This window comes from Canis lupus, chromosome 14, assembly GCF_048164855.1.
Source record: "Canis lupus baileyi chromosome 14, mCanLup2.hap1, whole genome shotgun sequence".
NCBI classification, from domain to species: Eukaryota; Metazoa; Chordata; class Mammalia; order Carnivora; family Canidae; genus Canis; species Canis lupus.
The window spans coordinates 40,132,619-40,154,072 of record NC_132851.1 but is presented as its reverse complement, the minus strand read 5'-3'; the positions used below and the strand labels follow the sequence as shown (position 1 = coordinate 40,154,072).

Below are 21,454 nucleotides of genomic sequence, written 5' to 3'. Positions count from 1 at the left end.
TCTCCAGGCCAGCAGCATGAAGCCGGGTCTCACTGACATATAATTTGCCTTTTCTCTCATGGGTAGTCAGCAGAGCGTCTCAAATCTATTTCCTGTGTTATTTCCTGCTAACCTCATCTCTATCCGTATCGGATCTTAAGCTCATTTAGAGACGACATTTTGTGTGTTAAGTAGAGATCTAGTTCTGGTTTTCTCCATTGAGTGAGCTCACTTTCCCAATACCTTCTATTAAAGAACCCACTATTTTGCCATTGATTGTCGTGCCATATTTATCATCTATTAATTTTCTACCTCCACAAAAGTCTGACACTGATCTCTCTGCTGTCCCGCTCCTGCTGTCAATTCTCCTGTCAATAGTAATAGCACATCCTTCCCTTTCCTTCTTAGGTTGATTTGGCTATTCTATGATTTTTCTTTTTCCACACACAGTTTGAGTTTCCTCCTAACCAAGTAAAACTTTGACTAGGTTGCAGTAGATTTATAGGTTAAATTGGAGGGAAATTTATATCTTTGAAATATTAAGTTGCCCTATCCAAGAGCAAGAAATATCTTTCTATTTACTAAGATTATCTTCTTTGTCCTTTACTAGAGTTTCAAAGTGTTCTCCACAGAGGTTTTGAGCGCTCTTTATTAATTACACAGCATTTTATAGCTTGTGCTGCTATCATGGAGTATATTTCATTTTCTCTTACATTATCTTGTTGGTTATTGCTGGTGCAGAGAAATGTATTTTTCTTTTTCTAACATCTGAAGATACACCCTTTTGTCTTCTTTAACAATGAAAAAGTAGTTAGAGCGATATATTTATATTATTGATGCAATATTAACCAAACTTTTAGAATCTCTTAAAGAGAGTTTTCTTTGAGCCCTGGTTAGGATAGCTGCTCCAATACAGAATATTTATAAAGAAGAGGGATCCCTGGGTGGCGCAGCGGTTTGGCGCCTGCCTTTGGCCCAGGGCGCGATCCTGGAGACCCGGGATCGAGTCCCACGTCGGGCTCCCGGTGCATGGAGCCTGCTTCTCCCTCTGCCTGTGTCTCTGCCTCTCTCTCTCTCTGTAACTATCATAAATAAATAAAAATTAAAAAAAAAAAAGAAGAGAATGCTCTGCCCCACATTGGGTGCGGAGCCTACTTAACAACAACAGAGAGTGCTGGGAGAGGAGGAGGAACATTTGGTACAGGATTATATACGTTCTTTTTAACATGAGTTACAAAGCATTAGACAAAAGACCTTTCAGAGAGTTACAGCGGTTATTTTAAGCTTTTAGTAGATGTAGAACTGTATGACCTTAACCTTCAGGGAACCAGGGAGGTTTCTGTTTTACTCTTCTCTTTATGTTTGGATTCCTCCCTTTTAGGTTATTAATAAATGAAGCGAATGTTACAGGGTTGTAGAGTTGTCTCCGGGAGCGGAAGAATGTATTTTTTTAAGACACAAAAGGGGGAAGTGATAGTTTATTAAGTGAAGGTGAGAACAGAAATCAAGCTCTCTAGAGTGCGAGGGACCTGAATCAGCTGGCACTGGGCACTTTTATACAAAACTGACCAGGGAACTTAGACTTCTTGGTGTCGCCTTTGAATACCTTCTAGCTGATGTTTAAGACAAACCGGGTGGTCTGCTCATGCGCCCGTATCTCTGGGATTTGAAAAGGCTGGTCAAGCAGCGGCTTTCCTGGTCTCTCCCCGCTGGCCCGTTACTCCCGGATGTAGAACGTGTTCCCAGGAGAGACTGAGCCCGCGCTTGGACTCTGATAAATGTTAAAGTGTAGCTTCCCTGAGAGCCCCTACAGGGCCCACAAGCATTAAAAAGCCGGAATTTTCCTTTGTTTTATGGATATTTTTTTCTCTGAAAAATATTCCGTAAATTTTGAATTTCGTATATTTTCCACTTCACACTGGCTTCCATAGGCGCGAGAATGAAGTCTTTTGCTTTTCATTGCTTGATAAGCAGTCTGTCCTTTTCCAGCTACTATCACTTTTTATTAAAAGATTACGTAGGAAAAAGAAAAAAAAAAGATTATGTAGGCAATGTTCGTAAATTCCAATATTTAAGAATTTTTTGCGAACTTTTCATTACAGATTTCTAATTTTGACCTTCTTCCCGCCGAATGCACCTGCCGGCGCCTGCAGTCCTCGGGCTCAGTGTGCCCCGGGCAGCCGCACGGAGCGTGGCGTCTCCTTAGGGACTCCGCGTGTCCCGCCCGCCCGGCGGCTCAGGGCCCCGCCCCGGCTCCACACTGGCGGCGAGCACCGCGCGGGCCGCCACTCCGACCTCGGGGAAGCCCGGGAGCCCGCGCTCGCGCCGGCCGCCGGCGGGGCCACCGAGTCTCCGGGCCTCCGCCGCCTAGAGCGCCGCCGCCGCCCGGAAGTCGGGGGAGGGATTTCCGGCCCCGCCTCTGGGCCGAGCCGGCAGTCCTACGGCGGCGCGCGGCGACCGGAGCGACCCACGGGCGGGTAGGACCCGCGGACGGGAAGCCGTGACACGGACGCCCCGCGGTGGGTGCCGGCCCCGGGGCCTGGGCAGGGCGGCGGGGGCAGGGGGCGGGGGCGGCATGTGGCGGCCGGGGTGGGGCGCAGCGGGCCCTCGTCGCGGGGCGGTCGGGCCGGCGGGGTCCCCGTGCGGGCGGAGCGGCGCCGGCCTCGCCCCTCGGCCCGCCCATGGCGCGGAGTCTCAGGCGGGGGAACCGGCTCCCGGAGGCCGCGGGGCGCGCGCCTTCCGGCCGACCGCCCCAGTCCCCGAGGCCCCAGGGCTTGCGCGGGAACCTTGCGTCCGCGTCGGCAACGGTTCCGGTAATGACACGGGCCACGCCGGAACTCCCTCTGCGGGGTCCCCGCCGCCGACTGTGCCGTATGCCCGGGTTGGAGGGCTTCGCAGCTGCACACGGAGGTCCAAGGCGTTCAGGTTACCGCAGGTTCGGTCTGTGTCCCGGACGTGGCCCCACATTTACTGAATGAGAAAAACGAGACGTGAGAGGAGTGTAGAACGTTCGGGAAGGGCACATCAGCCGCTGGGGAGGGGAGCTGAGCCGCTGGCTGGGAGTGTTTCTCCAGAAGTCCTTCTTTGCCTTTGAATCTTGAGCCACGTGACTGTGCCCTCATTCAGTGACGGTGAGGATGATTTCAAGAATTTTAAAATAAAGCGAGTGAATATTGCAAATGTTCATTTGTGTGGTGAAGACCCCCGGCCCGCGGAAGCAACCCCTGCTCTGTCCTGCTGCTACCGGCCAGGCACTTTAGTCCGCGTTCTCCTTGCTTTGACGATTGTCCGCACCATTCCAGGGAGCACCGGTTTGTTTGTCCTGATACAGAAACGTGGCCCCTGTGCCACCGTCAAGCAGCTACGGCCTCGTCTGTACCCCACGACCCTGCTTTTGAGGTCGGTCCACACCTTTACCTCATGTTCTCCAAATTTCTAACCAGGCATTGCCTAAACCCGCTTCCCTGGGCCTTGTTTAAATGCCTGCCTGCCGCAGGGTACTGCTTCCTTGCTCCCTCCTGTTTTATCCTGGTCTCAGCCTGTCAAAAACCAAGGATTTGAGTGGACCATCCCTTGTGGTTCTTACTGTGATTTCAGAATGCTCTTCAGTGACAACCGTTAGGAAGTTTTCAAAAAAGAAAGGTTTATTACTTAGAGGGCCTGCAAATTAGCACACCTGGGGCCACAAGGGAGGTTTCCGGTAATGAGAAAGACAGGTGCAGTGGCCTGGGCTTCTGCTTTTATTGGGGTCAAGGGTGGAGACCTAGGGTTTCATGGGCTCACTCTTTATTGGTGAATTTAGAACAGAGTAGAGTGGCACCTGGGTGGCTTATTTGGTTAAGTGTCTGACTTCAGCTCGGGTCATGACCTCAGGGTCCTGGGATTGAGTCCTGACTCAGGCTCCCTGCTCAACAGGGAGTCTGCTTCTCTCTCCCTCTGCCGTTTACCCCACTGGTGCGCACTCACACTCCGCCCCCCTCTCTCTCTCTCTCTCTCTCTCTCTCTCTCTCTCAAATAAAAGTACTTAATAAAATAAAATAAGAGTGGGAATTTCAAGTACAGAAAAAGAAAAATAACAAGTGGACCAAATGGCCAGTAATCAGAATCAACAAAGGAGGCTCAATCAGGGGAGGTGGCCTGGCTCTTTAGGGAGTCCAGTGGCTGGCATTTATTCCATCTTTGACATGGATGCCTGCTTGCAGTGCATGCTTCAGCAATCAGAGCTTAATTCAGGCACTTGGATTACAGAAAGCCAAAACCAACTGTCAGGGCTTCTACACACTACCCAGGAGGCAGGCACCGTCCACTGTGGGCTTCTTCCAGCCTTTCCTACTTGTCTTCCCCACCCTTGAAAGACAAAGAGGTGATCGTCACCTGTCAGTGGTGCAGCGTGATAAGGGGCCAAGGGACATTGCCACAATACAGGTGGGCCATTGAGCAGGGCATGGTGCATTTGCAGACACAGGGCAGGGAGAGGTGGGGGAAATACTCTTGGTCCATAGGGGCACTCATCGTATCAGTGGGAGAATTGTATCTCCTCAGAAGGAAGATTTAGAGCTGGAGATGAGCCCAAGTTTGGGAATCGTCACAGGATAAGGTTGTTGATTCCTTCCTTAACTAAGGAAATCGGTGTAGGTTTAAAAGTAAGCCCTGGTGAACCAGCACGAAGAGATAAAGAGGAGCCTGGGAGGAAACCACTGTTAAAGTGGGAAGGCAGGTCGGGGATAGAGACAGGGATACCTACTATAGATACTGCCAGGAGGGCACGACTCAGACACCTGATGACCATGTTGCGGCTCTACTGTGAATGGATCTGATGGTCCACCTTCAGGGCATTGTGTCAGGAATGAGAGGTAGACCCAGCGTGGTGGGTGTAGGCTCTGGGGCTGTTCTCCTATCATGGCAGGCCTGGGCCGTTCCAGGATACCCATGGGACACTGCTCACCTTGCCCTGAGATCACCATTTTACCTCTTCCCTGAGACCCAGCACCAGGTCTACGTCAGGTCTCAGACTATAGGGGTAGAAGAGACCCCTGCCAGGTGGAGGTATGGCTCCCTGGAGCTAGCCCCTCGGTACACTCACCTGCATCCTTGCTGGTCTCCAGGTCCCAGCCATGCCTAGCCTCAGAGCTCGGTCTGAAGAGGCAGAAATGGAGCCCTCAGTTCCTGGACCATCCCCTTGGATCCCTGCAGCCCAGGCCTGTGTGAGTGATGCTCCTGCTGTGACCCATGCTGGATCTACACTCCGTGATCCCCACTGCTGTGGCTACACTGAGCCAGGAACCACCCCCCCTCACCATCAGCAGCCAGGTACTGGGAGCAAGTTTCCCACTGGTGCCCTTATTCTGGAGGGACTTTGTCTGCATCACCCTGTGCTTACCCCCAAGAGACATCCATATCATTATGAGGGATGGGCTACCCCATGGACTTGAGGGCCTAGGCTAGAGAGTAGAGAGGAATTGAGCCTGGCTCCAGGCTGTCCTGGTGCCTGGGCAGGACACTGGGTTTCCCCACTGGACATAGAGAGCTGTGATGTAATGGGTCACTGGCTGAGGCCTGCCCAGCCCAGCCACCAGGCTGATGGTGGTCCCCTGCACTCAGGGTACTGCCCTAACTCAGGCTGTGATCCTGCTCCCTCCTGGCTATATTCACACTACCTAACCACTCCCCTCCACTTTGGAATTCTACTAGACTGTCCTTTCCTGAGGCCCCCAACTAGCTTGCCTTTTTTGTGGCCCTATCAGCAGTGATTAGGATGGTCACTCAGTGTAAGCCTCCCTCACTGGGATCTGCTATTTTACTGGAGGCCCCTCTTAACTACATGACCTATGGTTTATAATCAGGATATCTGGACAGAAGACCCTGGTCAGACTCTGTGGCCAGGGAAGGTTGGGCTAATGGCAGTGTAGGTTCACAAACCTTGCGAACTTTACAGGTATAACTTAAACTGGCCTTTGTATACAAAGGGAAAGGAGAGTCTGAAGAACAAGGCAGGACACCCAAGTTGGTAGGTGACAGGGTTTTTTTTTTTTTTTTTTTTTTTTTTTTTTTTTTTTAGATTTTATTTATTTATTCATGAGAGACACAGGCAGAGGGGGAGGCAGGCTCCCCACAGGGAGCCTGCTGCAGGACTCAATCCCAGAACCCCATGATCATGACTGGAGCCAAAGGCAGACACTTAACCACTGAGCTACCCAGGTATCCCTGTAGGTGACAGTTTAATAAGCAAGGGAACTTATTTAAGAGGCTTGTCTTGGAAGGCTGCAATATGAATGAACCCTAGCACCCACCTACAAAATCTTAAAAGTTGATAGAGTGGCCTTAACTGGATTTAGTTACATATACTGTCTAGATGGTGTCAGCACCACATCATTGTCTCAAGGCTGTGTCCTTGGGGCAGCTTCTAGGAGCAGGGAAGGCAAGCAGAATGTATGTTCAAGGACAGGGAAAGGATGAGGAACCCGGTCACCTGGATCCAGCTCATGAGTCAACCAGTGGTCACATCCTCTTGATGTCCTCCTTCAACAGCAGAGATGGTACAAGGCAGTCCTGGGTATGTTGGAGCAGGAGAGTATTAGGGGATGAGAGACATGATGAGGTCCCAAGAAGTGGCCCTGAGAGGCAGGCCTGCTGATGACCACCCCAGACAGAGGCAGAATGTGAACCAAAGGGTTAAGGGTATGCTGGGCAGAGAATGGTGGGGGAGGCCAGGCCCTCTTCCATTAAAAAGAAAAACAAAAACAACACCTAGGTTGATGGTAACTCCTGTTTAAAAAGCCACTGTGGAACAGAATGTTGGAGTACGTAGCTCAAAATACCAAGTCCTCCACATAAACATTAAAAACAAACAAAAAGGGGGCAGCCTGGGTGGCACAGTGGTTTAACGCCACCTTTGGCCCAGGATGTGACCCTGGAGACCCAGGATCGAATCCCACGTTGGGCTCCCTGCGTGGAGCCTGCTTCTCCCTGTGCCTGTGTCTCTGCCTCTCTTTCTGTGTGTCTCTCATGAATAAATAAATAAAATCTTAAAAAAAAAAAAAAAAGTAGAAACTGCTAGCACCAATTTTGTCAGGAATCTAAATCTAGAAAACAGGTTTACAGCAATCAGGTGAATGCTAAATCAAGAAAAAAAGGCCACTTAAAAATGGTAGGAAAGCTTTGTGGTGTTTTTACTTGCTTGTGCCCAAACACTCCCTGGCTCAGTAGCAGTCTTAAAATGAGCATCTTATGTTACCAGTGTGGGATCATGGTCCCTCATTCCAAAGGGATCAGATAAGACCTTACTCAAAAATAATTTTGTTTGTCCTAACCTGTGGGGGATTGGATAAAGGGTTGATGCAAAGCACTTGTTTCTGTTTTGCCTAACTCAAAACTTAGGGCAGAAAAGCATGGGTTCAAAAACATTGTAAGGAGGGACACCTGGGTGGCTCAGCAGTTGGGTGTCTGTTGTCAGCTCAGGGTGTGATCCCAGGATCTGAGGATCGAGTACTGAATCGGGCTGTCTGCAGGGAGCCCTCTTCTCCCTGTCTCTGTGTCTCTGCCTCTCTCTGTGTGTCTCTCATGAATAAATAAAATCTTTAAAAAAAAAAACAAAGGTAGGGAAGTTGAACAATACTATAAATCAATTAGACCTAATAGACATGTATATACATAAATTTCACCAAAGGAGTACATATTCTTCTTAAGTGTACCTGGACATTCTCCAACGTAGACCTGTTAGGCCACAAAACAAATCTCAATATAAAAACAGTTGGAATCATGTAACATATTATCTTCAGCCAACCACAGCCTGAAAAGTGAAACATTCACAAATGTGTAGAAATTTAAAAATATGCTTTTGGGTAAATTACAAAGCTCAGTGGTTTGGTGCCTGCCTTTGGCCCGGGGCGCGATCCTGGAGTCCCAGGATCGAGTCCCACATTGGGCTCCCGGCATGGAGCCTGTTTCTCCCTCTGCCTCTCTATCTCTCTCTCTGTCTATCATGAATAAATAAATAAAACTTTTTAAAAATTTAAAAATAAAAAAATAAAAATCTGTTAACCTGTGGGTCAAGAAAAAATCACAAGGGAAATTTGAAAACACCTGCAGACAAATGAAAACAAACAAAAACTTCCAGTATGTAAGGGCAGTGCTGAAAGGGAAATCTATAGCAGTAAATGGATACATTAAAAAGAAAGAAAGATCTTAAATCAGTAACTTAACTACATCTTAAGGAACTACGTAAAGAGTAAACTAAACCCAAAGCAAACGGAAGGGAATAAAAAACAATAAAGGAGGGATCCCTGGGTGGCGCAGCGGTTTGGCACCTGCCTTTGGCCCAGGGCGCGATCCCGGAGACCCGGGATCGAATCCCACATCGGGCTCCCGGTGCATGGAGCCTGCTTCTCCCTCTGCCTGTGTCTCTGCCTCTCTCTCTCTGTAACTATGATAAATAAATAAAAATTTTAAAAAATTAAAAAAAAAACATTAAAGGAGAGATAAATGAAATAGAAGGTAGAACTTTAGAGAATCAAAATCAAAAGTTGTTTTTTAGGAAATATAAAATCGACAAACCTTTGAAGACATAAATAATAAAACTCAGAAGTGGACATTATTACTGATCTTACAAAAGTAAACAGGAGTTTAAGAGAAGACTGTTGGGGGATCCCTGGGTGGCTTAGTGGTTTAGCGCCTGCCTTTGGCCCAGGGCACAATCCTGGAGTCCCGGGATCAAGTCCCACGTCAGGCTCCCAGCATGGAGCCTGCTTCTCCCTCTGCCTGTGTCTCTGCCTCTCTCTCTCTGTCATAAATAAATAAATAAATAAACAAATAAATAAATAGAAGACTGTTAACAGCTGTGCATTGACAAATAATTTAGATGAAATTCCTGAAAACAAAAATTACCAAAGTGACTAAAGAATAAAATACACGTGGGATGTAATCCAGAACACAAAGGTTCAGCGTAACAAAACCAGTCACACTAAGAGAATGAAGGAAAAAACCCATAATCATCTCATTAATACCATCCATAATCATCTCAATTGATGCAGAAAAAGTATTTGACAAAATCAAACACCCTTTGTGATAATTCAAAAAAAAAAAAAGAACCACTCAGAAAATTCAATATAAGCTAACCTCCTTAACATGATGAAGGGCATTCATGAAGAACCCGCAGCTAGCATTATATACAATAGTGAAAGATGAAAATCCTAGTGATCAGGAAGGTATACCTGTTTACCGTTACTATTCAACATTGTACTGGAAGTTCTAACCAGACCAATCAGCGAAGAAAAAGAAAAGACGTTCAGATGGAGAAGGAAGATAGAAACTATCTCTGTTTCAAAAGGACATGATCCCATATGTAGACTATCAGAATCCATTAAAAAGTAGAAGAACTAATAAATTTCAGCCAAGTTTCAGGGTACAAATCAACACACAAAATCAGTTGTTTCTATGTACCGGCAATGACTAATCTGAAAATGAAATTGAGGAAGCTTCACTTAAATAGCATCAAAAGAAAAAAAATAGTGGCACCTGGGTGGCTCAGTCCATTAAGCAACTGCCTTCAGCTTAGGTCATGATCTCAGGGTGCTGGGATCTACCTCTACATCAAGCTCCCTGCTCAGTGAAGAGTCTGCTTCTCCTTCTGCCCCTCCCTCATCCCTTTCTCTCCCTCCCTTTCTCAAGTAAATAAAATCTTTAAAAAAGAAAAAAAGTATCTATGAATAAATTTAACCAAGGAAGTGAAAGCTTGTTTGCTGAGAATTACAAAGCCATGACAAAAGAAATTAGCAAGTACCTAAACAATTGGAAAGATGTCAAGTCCATGGATTGGACGTAATAATGTTAGAAATGTCTGTGCTATCCAGAGCAATCTAAAAATTCAATACAAATCATATCAAAATTCCAGCAGCAGGGGCACCTGAATGACTCAGTTGTTGAGCATCTGCCTTTCGCTTAGGTGGTGATCCCAGGTTCTGGGATCAAATCCTGCATCGGGCTCCCTGCATGTAGCCTGCTTCTCCCTCTGCCTATGTCTCTGCCTTGCTCTGTGTGTCTCTCATGAACAAATAAATAAAATCATTTTAAAAAAATTCCAACAGCTTTTTTTTGCAGGAATTGAAAACTTAGCCCTCAAATTCATAAAGAATTACAACTAAACAGTCAAAACAAGCTTGAAAATGAAGAACAAAGAGGACTCATACCAGTTTCAAAAGTTACTACAAAGTGTCAATAATAAAAATTTTTTGTTTTGTACTGACATAAAGCTAAACATACAGATCATTGGATGATAATTGAGAGTCTAGAAATAAACCCAGACATCTGTGACAAATCGATTGGCAACATGGATCTCAAGACCGTTCAGTGAGAAAGATAAGTCTTCAACAGATGATGCTGGGACAAGTGGATATCCGTGTGCAAAAGAATAAACTGGGGCCACTACTTCACACCAAAAATTAATTCAAAATGGCCCAACAACCTAAATAAAGAACTGAAATCATAAAACTCTTAGATGTAAATTTTTATAACCTTGGGTTTGGCGATGGATTCTTAGATATGACACTGAAAGCATGAACAATAAGAGAAAAAGATGGGTGGTAAGTGGGACTTTATCACAATTAAAACTTTTGAGTATCAAGAGACCTTATCAAGAAAGTAAAAAGACATCCTATTGAATGGAAGGAAACCTTTGCAAATTGTGTTTCTGGTAACAGTCTAGTATCCAGGATATATAAAGAACTCCACAATAAAAGGCAACCCAATTTTAAGATAGCAAAGGACTTGAGGAAACACTTTTCAAAAGAAAATAGGCAAATGACCAACAATCACATGAAAAACTACTTAGCTTCAGTAGTCTTTTGAGAAAAGCAAATCAAAACCACAATGAAAATACCACTTCACACCCACTAAAGTGGTTGTAATACTTAAATATGTAACAAGTGTTTTCAGGGTGTAGAAAAATAGAAACTCCCATGCATCGCCTTCTGGTCCCTACTCCATATGCAGCCAAAGGAGGGTGAGAGGGTCGCTGGGTCAGTCACTGGGAGCAGTGGGGGGCATAGTGTGCTTTGGGCCATCCTGTCCATACCCTTGTTTCCCATAGCAGCCTTCCTGTCTGTCCCTGCAGTCCTCAGTGAACTCTTCCCTCATTACTCCTAACAGCCCAGCATCATGTGGACATTTCCTAGACACCCCAGAGCCAGGGCTCCTGACCTGGGGAGCTCTGAGGCTCACAGAAGAACAGGGTCAGCCCATGTGCAGCATGTGATGATGGGCCTACCTGAGAGTCAGCAGGAGGGTAAAGCACAGTCCCCATATGTTGTGCCAGGCACATGGCTGAGTTCCAAGGAGAGTCTGACACAAACTCCATTCAAAGGGCAAGAAGTGTGCAGGGGCTTCCACATGTGTGGGCATGGCAGGCAGATAGGCTGAGTGTGAGGCCATGCCAGGTCTGCATTGACATCATTCTGGTGGCTCCAGAGGGAACAGAAGTATCCAGAACAGGCAAGGACGCAGTGCTGTTTTGTTAGGTCCTAGAACTCCCAGGAGGGGAGAGGCAATGTTAGCGTGGACTGAGGGACAGGTTAGAGGACAGTGAGTCCAAGGAATCACGGGGAGGGATGTCCACCCACTTACTCTGCACCAATGACTGTGGCCATTCTCAGGACATGGAGCCCTGTCAGGGAGCAGCCAGGCTGCACAGGAGACAGCAAGAAGGGGAGGTGATCAGAGAAAGTCTCTCCAGTGAAGTGTGTTTGGCCAGAAACCAGGAAGAGGTGAAGGAGGGAGGGGCGTCTGGGTGGCACAGTTGGTTAAGTGTCCGACTCTTGATTTCAGCTCAGGTCATGATCTCAGGGTCCTGAGATCAAGTTTCGTGTACATCTCTGTGCTCAGCGCAGAGTCCGCTTTAAGTTTCTTTCTCCTCCTGCCCCTCCCTTTTCCCCTACCCCAAAATCAGTAAATCTTAAAAAAAAAAAAAAAAAAAAGAAGAAGGAGCATGAGGACCATCTGGGGAGAGTTCCAAGTGGGGTAGATCTTAAGGTAAGTGTATCCATCGTGCTCAGGGAACAAGAGCAGGGGTGCAGGTGAGCTCAGGAAGGGCCTGGGCGAAAGGTGAAATACTCTGATGTCGCTAGGATGTCTCTGGACAGGAGGGGTAGGTACAAGGTCAGGTAAGCTTCTCAGCATCCAGGCAGGGAAAGATTGCAGCAGAGTGGTCTGGGTGTCTCCATTTGAATGAGACAGAGACTTAAGATCTGCATTCAAGTGAGATCCAGGGGAGTGATGTTTTCCTTGTTCCTTCGGGTGTGAAGAGAGAGGGGGAGGTGACAGCCCTTCTGACTGATGACGAACCTTGTGCACATTTCTGCCTTCAGAAAGATGGACACAGTGGCTTCATCATTGTACCAGGGCAAAGATTGTCCAGCTAGCAGCAGCCAGAATTGCAGGGTTGGGGGGGCGGGGTAAGGGCTGCCTAGGTAGGGCAGGGCAGTCTCTGAAGCCTCCTCTGTTGAACAGGACAGAATCTGTTGCTTCTCTGAAGGGAACAGGCCCCTCTGCACCTGCCGGCAGAGAGCCCACCTCTCCATACTGGTGACTCCTGAGGCAAGGCCTGAATGCCATTAGTTGGTGCTAAGAAAACTACTGGCGCAAGAAACACAGTGGGAAAGACCAAAGGGCGCAGTGATTAACAATACAGCATGAAGCGTATAATGTTGTACAGGGAGAGTGGCGAGCACTTGGACTTGAGGCACTCCAGGGAGAGCTGGCAGGACTTGCTGATGACCTGCAGTGGGAGAGGGGAGGTGCAGCTGAGAAGCACCTGGGATTTTGGTTTGAACCAGTAGGGAGACGAGTGGTGATTTCCTGAGACATGGGTCAGGGAAGCAAGCGTCAGTCTTGTTTTTTTGTTTTGTTTTGTTTTGTTTTTTAATTTTTATTTATTTATGATAGGCACACAGTGAGAGAGAGAGGCAGAGACATAGGCAGAGGGAGAAGCAGGCTCCATGCACCGGGAGCCTGACGTGGGATTCGATCCTGGGTCTCCAGGATCACGCCCTGGGCCAAAGGCAGGCGCTAAACCGCTGTGCCACCCAGGGATCCCAAGTGTCAGTCTTGTAGTTTAGGGCTCTGCTGCCTCGTCCCCTCGAAGCCCTCCCAGCCCCTCCCTGGTCCTCTTGAGTTTAGGGACTACCACCCCTGGTGGGTCACTCATTCCCAGATGTGTCATCTGTATTTTCCTGTTTCCTTCCAAGTGACTTTGTTTGTCGTTTCAGATTGGGACACCAGGACTAAGAGCAAGGAATTTCTTCAGAAGAAAGAAGTTTCTGAGGATTTGGAATCCCAGGAAGAAATATCAGAAAACTATACCAGTGATTTTTCCCAGGTGCCTGAGCTTGGAGAACTCTGTGATGATGTACTAGAGAGGGATTGGGGAGCCCCTGACAGTAAGAGACGAGTGCAGTCACTCTACCAGAAGGGGGGCTTCACTCCAATGGCAGTGCTCCTTAGGAGCCCCTTAGAGAAAGAGCTGGGCTGTGATGACTTTGTAAGAAGCTTCAGTCTGAGCCCAAACCCAACGGCATCTCAGGGAATTCCTACAGAAGAGAGGCCACATCTGTATGACATGTGTGGCCACAGCTTCCAGCACAGTATGGACTTAGGTAGCCATGAGGAGCATCACATAGCTGAAAGCCCACTCATATGTAATGATTGTGGGAAAACCTTCAGAGGAAACCCTGATCTTATTCAGCATCAGATAATCCATACTGGACAGAAGTCCTTTGTATGCAATGAATGTGGAAAATCCTTCAGCCAGAACTCATTCCTTAAAAATCATCAGAGGTCTCATGTGAGTGAAAAACCCTATCAGTGCAGTGAATGCAGGAAAACCTTCAGTGTGCACTCAAACCTCATTAGGCATCAGATTAATCACAGCGGAGAGAAGCCTTATGTGTGCAGTGAATGCGGAAAAGCCTTCAGCCAGAACTCAAGCCTTAAGAAGCACCAGAAGTCTCACATGAGTGAGAAGCCCTATGAGTGCAGTGAATGTGGGAAGGCCTTCAGGCGGAGCTCAAACCTCATCCAACATCAAAGAATTCATTCTGGAGAGAAGCCGTATGTGTGCAACGAATGTGGGAAGGCCTTTAGGCGGAGCTCAAATCTCATTAAACACCACAGGACTCACACTGGTGAGAAGCCTTTTCAGTGTAATGAGTGTGGGAAAGCATTCAGCCAGAGCTCACATCTGAGGAAGCATCAGAGAGTTCACACTGGGGAGAGACCTTATGAGTGTAATGAGTGTGGCAAACCATTCAGCCGGGTCTCCAACCTCATTAAGCATCATAGGGTTCACACTGGAGAGAAACCCTATAAGTGCAGTGACTGCGGGAAGGCCTTCAGTCAGAGTTCAAGCCTCATTCAGCATCGGAGAATTCACACTGGAGAAAAGCCTCATGTATGTAATGTGTGTGGAAAAGCCTTTAGTTACAGCTCAGTGCTCAGAAAGCACCAGATAATCCACACAGGAGAGAAGCCGTATGAATGTAGCATCTGTGGGAAGGCCTTCAGCCACAGCTCAGCCCTCATTCAGCATCAGGGTGTGCACACAGGTGACAAGCCATATGAGTGTCGCGAATGTGGAAAAACATTTGGTCGGAGCTCCAACCTTATCCTTCACCAGCGAGTTCACACCGGAGAGAAACCCTACGAATGTACTGAATGTGGAAAAACCTTCAGCCAGAGTTCAACTCTCATTCAGCATCAGAGAATCCATAATGGATTGAAACCCCATGAATGTAGCCAGTGTGGTAAAGCCTTCAACCGAAGCTCAAACCTCATTCACCACCAGAAAGTTCACACTGGAGAAAAGCCGTACACGTGTGTAGAATGTGGTAAGGGCTTCAGCCAGAGTTCACACCTTATTCAACATCAGATAATCCACACTGGTGAAAGGCCGTATAAGTGCAGTGAGTGCGGGAAGGCCTTCAGTCAGCGTTCAGTCCTCATCCAGCACCAGAGGATCCACACCGGTGTGAAGCCCTATGACTGCTCTGCATGTGGGAAAGCCTTCAGCCAGCGGTCAAAGTTGGTCAAGCACCAGCTGATCCACACCAGGGAGTGAAATGGAATACAGCTCCATTCTGACTCCTCTGGCCATGTCCTGGCTTCATTCACCTTCCAGACTTGAAGCTAGATTCTTGCTACCCTCTCCCCCTCACATCCCACTGTCCACAAAGCCCAGACCCTCCTTCCCCTACCATCACTCCTGCCTCCTATGACCCCGTGGTTCTTGTTTGTTTTGCTTATACATTTTGTTACCAGACTCCCACAATTGTTAGGAGGGGAAAGATGATAGATGCTGCGTATTCATGAATAGAGTTTATTACTATAATCAAACAGAACCAAAAAAGTAAACTGACATTTGGTTCGAAATAACCACAGTAACTCTTTTCTTTGGCAATTATTCATAAAGAGTGAATTCTGGTGTCTATGGTTATAATTGATACTCTGCTTACATAAAAATCAGGTCGAGAGTTTTTCAGGTCTGATTGCAGTCATCCTTCCCCAGAAATGGTGTGTACTCATTACCACCAGTTCCTCACTCTTTCTTGTCCCTCCCATGTACCCACTAGGTGCAGGATTCCTGCCCCCTGTCCTTTGTACCTGAGTCTAAGGTCATGCCTTATGGTCCCACTCAGGGCTGCTGCACAATTACACATGCAGCTATTTCCCATCCTCTGGCTTTGCACCTTACGGTCCTGGTTCTTGGCCCCACAGAGCCCTGCCCTCTGCATACCCCTCCTGTTCTCACAACCTCCCAGGCCCGTTCATCACCATTTATAGAGCACCTGTGAGCATCCGTAGTAGGTGGGGACTGACCCCTCAGTTTCCCAGAGTGTGCCTTTCTCCATGAGCTGTGGGGGTTGGCCCAGAAACAACACATCTGCCACTAGAAAGGCCCCTAGATGCCAGCCAGCAGGTCTCATCTGGGGGGTGTCCTAGGGTAAGTGGACGGAGAGGCCCCTCCTGTGTTTTTCCAGGAGGAAAGGCATTAAGCTGATGTAGTCGGGTGTGCAGGATGGTAAGGGCTTGGCTTCTGTTCTTTCAAGGAAGTAGGAGCAAGGCCATCAATTACAAATGAGGAAGGAGAGGTTTGAAGGGAAGTATGGGACAGTTGGCTCAAGGGTGCACAGGTCAGGCTGGGGTTACACTGGGCTGCCTCCCCTTCTCTGAGAGGCCATCAGAGTAGCCATCACTGCTCACCCCGCTTCAGCCCCACCTTCCCAAGGAAACACCCTAGATGAGAAACTGCCACATTTGCAGTTTTGCTGATAGCATTGCTGTGCTAACCCTCCAGCTCATTTGTTCCTCTTTCTGCCCCATGTAGACCTCCCTTTTCTTTCTTACGGTCAGGCAACCCTCTCTGGCTTCACTTTCCCCTTTGTCCAGCCTGAGTCCATCCTTTTCTCCAGTAATACTTGTTTGATGCATACTACATGCCATTTGCTGGGGACACAGCAGGAAACAAGAAAGAAAAACGCCTGTCCTGAGGATTTTACATTCCATTGGGTAGAGAAAATGGCCTAATGGTTATGATTGTTATTAAGCAAAAGAAAGCAAGAAATAAAGTACAGGTGTTTTGAAGGGGTCTTTTAAATGAGGCTATCAGGGGCCTCCCCAAGATGTCCTTTGAGTTGACAACTTGAAGCAAATGAGAGACTGACCAGTGAAGATGGGAAGTGGGGGATGACACCAGGAATAGCCAGTTTTGTTAGGAAGGCAGAGCTGAGTAGTAAATTAGGAATGTGCACATTAAGAGCTGTGGAAGGAGGAGGTACAAGCTACCCACATAGGTCACCAGATAGCTCCCTCAGCATCCAAGCTCCCGTTTTGGGAAAGTGAAAACCCTGGGGTCTTTTTGATTGAAGGCACAGTTTGAATACACTCACACAAAGGAATTAAAGTCACAAGATTACTGCACACAGATCCCAGAAGCAAGGGGCCCAATGACCCAGGGGAACGGTGGTCCACCATCCCAGGTCATGAATGAGAAGGGAATAGGGTAGCAAGCACCTATTATTCAGGAGTTGCTTAGGGTAGAGATCACTAACTAAACTCAAGTTTTGTTTTGTTTTTTAGGATTTTATTTATTTATTATAGAGAGAGAGAGGCAGAGACACAGAGGGAGGAGCAGGCTCCACGCAGGGAGCCCGACACGGGAGTCCATCCCAGGACTCCAGGATCACACCCTGGGCTGAAGGTGGCACTAAACTGCTGAGCCACCCGGGCTGCCCCTAAAAAATTCTAATCTCAATGTCCACACTCTGGGTGTGTGTAGGGTTGTCCTATAGTAAAATGCCTGGGCAGTAACTAGAAAAAAAAACAGGCTTTTCTCATCACACCGGTTCAGAGGCCCCGAGCAGAAGCAGACCTCAAGTGTTCAAGAATCATCACAGGTCAGTATGGCCAGGAGTTGAGTGAGCAGAGGGAGAAGCAGATGGGGTGGGAGGTAATGGGCCATATCACAAAAGGCCTTATGGTCATGATAAGGAGCTTGGCTTTTACATTGGGTGAAATGGGAGATGCTGGAGGCTTTTGATGACTCACATTTTAACAAGGTCATTGCTATGAGGAGAAGAGGCTTGCAGCATGTCCTCTGTGTTCATCCCTCCTTTTGCCCCTTCCCCTGTCCTCCACATCATTGGGAGACTCCCACCCCCACCCCCTGGGGCTGAGGCATAGCTGTGGAAAGCCACAGTCTAGACAAAGGAGTGTCAAGCTTCACCGGGCCTTTGTCCCTACCCAGTGTCTGGACAGATCTGACCAAACTTAGGGGATTGCTGTCTGCAGCCTGAGGAATTTTGATTTTGGATTATGTTTCCAAAGAGAACATGTGGAAAGCAGGTTGTCAACTACAGTTTCTTTTGACTTTAATGATGTCCTTGGAAGTGTTTCTTGGGGAACAAGCACTAAGAAGCCTGGGTGCCCCCTCCTTGGGGCCAGCAGATTTGAAGTCATTGAAACCCTACAGGACAGGAGGAGTGAGGTGTGTGCTGCAGCCTCACCCCCACCCACAGCAAACGCCCAGGCCAGTGCCCTTCTGTTGCCCCTCAAGCCACTTTGGACCTGCGCTAGGATCCCTGCCCTGCTGACCTCATGCCCTTGTGGTATGTGTGGCATTGTCAGTCTTGACCGCTGAACCGAATTTTGGGTGGGTGGGGGGTGCCCATCCATCCTGCAGGTAATGGTAAGAATCGTGTTTGGCACTGCACTGTGGGCAGGACAGCTGGACTGTGGTGCCCCAGGGCTCCATGGTGCTCAGGGCCCCATCCTGGCCAGCGCAAGCCAGCCCATACTGAGCCATGCTACACGCGCTGCACTCTTGAGTCCGACAGAGCCTTTGTTAGGGAGTAGCTGACCTAAATCACTCGATAATTAATTGTTGTTCAGGGACAGCAGTACGGGACGGGAGCCCTCCTTAAAGGGGCCCTAAGTTGTGTCTGATCCCAGGCCTATGCGTACTTGAGAACAAGGCTGCAACGGACTCTAGCCCAGGGGAGAGACCTGTGGCCATCGGGTGGCCACTCAGAAGGAGCACATTTGCAAGGAGGAATTGGGTGGCATGCCAAGTGAGGCTCACACTCCAGAGAGCAGATGCTCCACTAGGACCCCTGAATACTGCTGGCATCACAACAAAGATCCAGAGCCTCCGGGTTCTAGAGAAGAACACCCCCAGCACAGCCAAGAGATTGATTCAAACCCAAATTAAGCCTGTAAAGCAACTATTGCCAGGCACTTGCCCCTGATGATGCTGACCGGAGGTTCCCTGGAAGAAATCCGTGAACGCGAATGCAGCAGAGAGGACCACCCCGAAGTACATCCAGTGACCCCTCCCCCCACAGAAAGGAAAGAAACCCTGCATAGAAGGTGAAGCAACAAACTAAAACAGGCCCACAATTTGGCCAGCTGAGGGGATCCCTGGGTGGCTCAGCAGTCTAGCACCTGCCTTTGGCCCAGGGTGCGATTCTGGAGTCCCAGGATCGAGTCCCGTGTTGGCCTTCATGGAGCCTGCTTCTCCCTCTGCCTGTGTCTCTGCCTCTCTCCCTCCCCCCCGCCCCCATCTCTCATGAATAAATAAAATCTTTTAAAAATAAATAAAGGGTGTTGATTTATGGCTATACCCGGGGATACACCACTGAATTTAAACAGGGACCCCTAAAAAAGCATAAAAGTTACTAAATATAAAATAGAGGACAGATAGATATACCTCATCTTAACAAAATTATTGTCTACATTCCTCATAATCATAATACACACTGCTCTTAAATATTCTGTGGACACTCTTACCCAGTGAGTAATAAATTAAAATTTAATGAAGTCGGGGATCCCTGGATGGCTCAGCAGTTTGGCAGCTGCCTTCGGCCCAGGGCGTGATCCTGGAGTCCTGGGATCGAGTACCGCATCAAGCTCCTTGCATGGTGCCTGCTGCTTCTCCCTCTGTGATTCTGCCTCTCTCTCTCTCTCTCTGTGTCTCATGAATAAATAAAATATTTTTTTTAATTTAATTAAGTCTTTGTTACTTATAAATTGGTTTGGCAGTATGGGTTCCCATGCGCGCGCACACACACAGTTAATATAGTCAATATAGCCCTATATAAATTCAAACAGGGCATTCAAGGGTTGAAACCCATTATATAAGACCTATTTATAGAACCACCGCTTTTCCAATTAGCCCAATTTGGCCTGTTCTTACACCTGGAAAGAATGAACGGTGCTTCACGGTGGATCACCGCAGTCATGATGCTATGGTCCATCTGGTGAGGCCCCCACACCCAGTGTTGTTGAAATTACGGGCTCCATCCAATCAGCAACTGCCAAGTCATTTGTGCTTACAGATTTGGGTAACAAGTCCTATTCAGCGCCTATTTCAACCTTTCAGCCACAGTGTGCCTTCACCTCTAAAGGAACATGATTTTCCTTTTCTTGGATGCCCATACGGTGCCTCAGCAACCTCACTGTCACATACAGTAGTGGCAGACGGGATCTAACTGCATCCACCTTCCTCTGGGAACAGAGATGTGACATTATTGATGACATCCTCCTCCAAGGAGACTCATTTGATATTAATTTGTGTGTCACATATATTCAGGACACACAGGAGCTCATGAAAGGGACTGGGCCATTGTCCCCCAATGTACAAGCCCCTGCCTCTGCTATTAAGTTGCTGAAAATGGTTGTTAAGCCAAGGGCTGCTCCATCCTTGAAGCTTGAAAAACAGCCAGTAAGCTTGTCAGCACCCACAACGCCTTTAGATCTTTTCGAGGTTCTAGAGGCAGCATGTTCCTCATTTACAAATTTTACCTAACCTCATTTATGCTGTTATTTGGAAAATGGCCCACTCTGCTTGAGGCCCTCTCCAAGAAAATCCTCAAGAATCCGTCCTGATTGCAATACCACATTCCCATTAGTATCCCCCAACAAGATTCCTTCAGCACTGGGCTTCAGCAAACTCCTCTCGCACCTCCCAAAGTATCTGGACCACCCATGGTGGCCATAAGTTGTCCAAAGGCTTCTGGTCCAAGAAACGATCTTCTTTGCCCTCTACTATATGCTACAAGAGATATAATTGCTGGCCATGTACTGGGCCCTTCGAGAAATGGAGGCTCTCACAGGCTCTGAGCCTCTAACCATCTACCTAGCAGCCTAGTATGCTTTAGTTTGTGAAAGGCCCTGGCCTAGCCCTACCCCTAGCCCTAGCCCTACCCCTAGCCCCTAAACCCTGACCCTAACCACCTTCAGAAGGGGCAGCCTCCCCTGACCTCATCCTTTGCCAGGGGCCAGGCTGTTGGAGGGCAGCCCTCCCCAGACCCTTTGACTACCCGAGGAGCCTCTAGGGATGAGCTAAGTGAAAAGCAGTGGGAATTTACAGAGTATACAAACAGCACACTGCCAACCATGATAGATGATGGAGCTCAGTGGGAGCTGCTGGCCCTCACTTCTTTTTTTTTTTTTTTTAATTTTTGTTTATTTATGATAGTCACAGAGAGAGAGAGAGAGAGAGAGAGAGGCAGAGACACAGGCAGAGGGAGAAGCAGGCTCCATGCACCGGGAGCCCGATGTGGGATTCAATCCCGGGTCTCCAGGATCGCGCCCTGGGCCAAAGGCAGGCGCCAAACCGCTGCGCCACCCAGGGATCCCTGGCCCTCACTTCTTAACCAGCACACCCCTGTTAAAGAACCAGATCCAAATGTCAGCATAGTTAGCCAAATTTCAGACAATTTTTTTACATTTTATTTATTTGTTCATGAGAGACAGAGAGAGAGAGAGAAAAGCAGGTGCACTGTGGGGCGCCCAATGCAGGACTCGAACTGGACCCTGGGATCATGACCTGAGCCAAAGGCAGATGCTCAGGCACTGAGCCACCAAGCCTCCCCAAATTTCAGACAATTATCTTAGCACTGGATGGCCTGGCTAATGAATGGCCACATCTGTA

The 21,454-nt window shown here is 48.0% G+C and overlaps 1 protein-coding gene across 4 annotated transcripts; it reads left to right on the top strand.

The window, feature by feature from the left end:
- The first annotated feature begins 2,375 nt into the window (after positions 1-2,375).
- On the top strand, positions 2,376-19,120 carry ZNF16 (zinc finger protein 16). Of its 4 annotated transcripts, XM_072775515.1 has the most exons (3): positions 2,376-2,498; positions 5,085-5,289; positions 13,236-19,120. In XM_072775515.1, the coding sequence occupies exons 2-3, from the start codon at positions 5,094-5,096 to the stop codon at positions 15,080-15,082; spliced, it is 2,043 nt and encodes a 680-aa protein (XP_072631616.1). In that variant the 5' UTR covers positions 2,376-2,498; positions 5,085-5,093; the 3' UTR covers positions 15,083-19,120. The 4 variants fall into 4 exon arrangements, 3 of the variants coding, with proteins under 3 accessions (XP_072631616.1, XP_072631617.1, XP_072631619.1); XM_072775516.1 differs by lacking the exon at positions 5,085-5,289 and having other exon boundaries at positions 2,386-2,498; XM_072775518.1 differs by lacking the exon at positions 2,376-2,498 and having other exon boundaries at positions 5,085-5,183.
- The last annotated feature ends 2,334 nt before the right edge of the window (positions 19,121-21,454 follow it).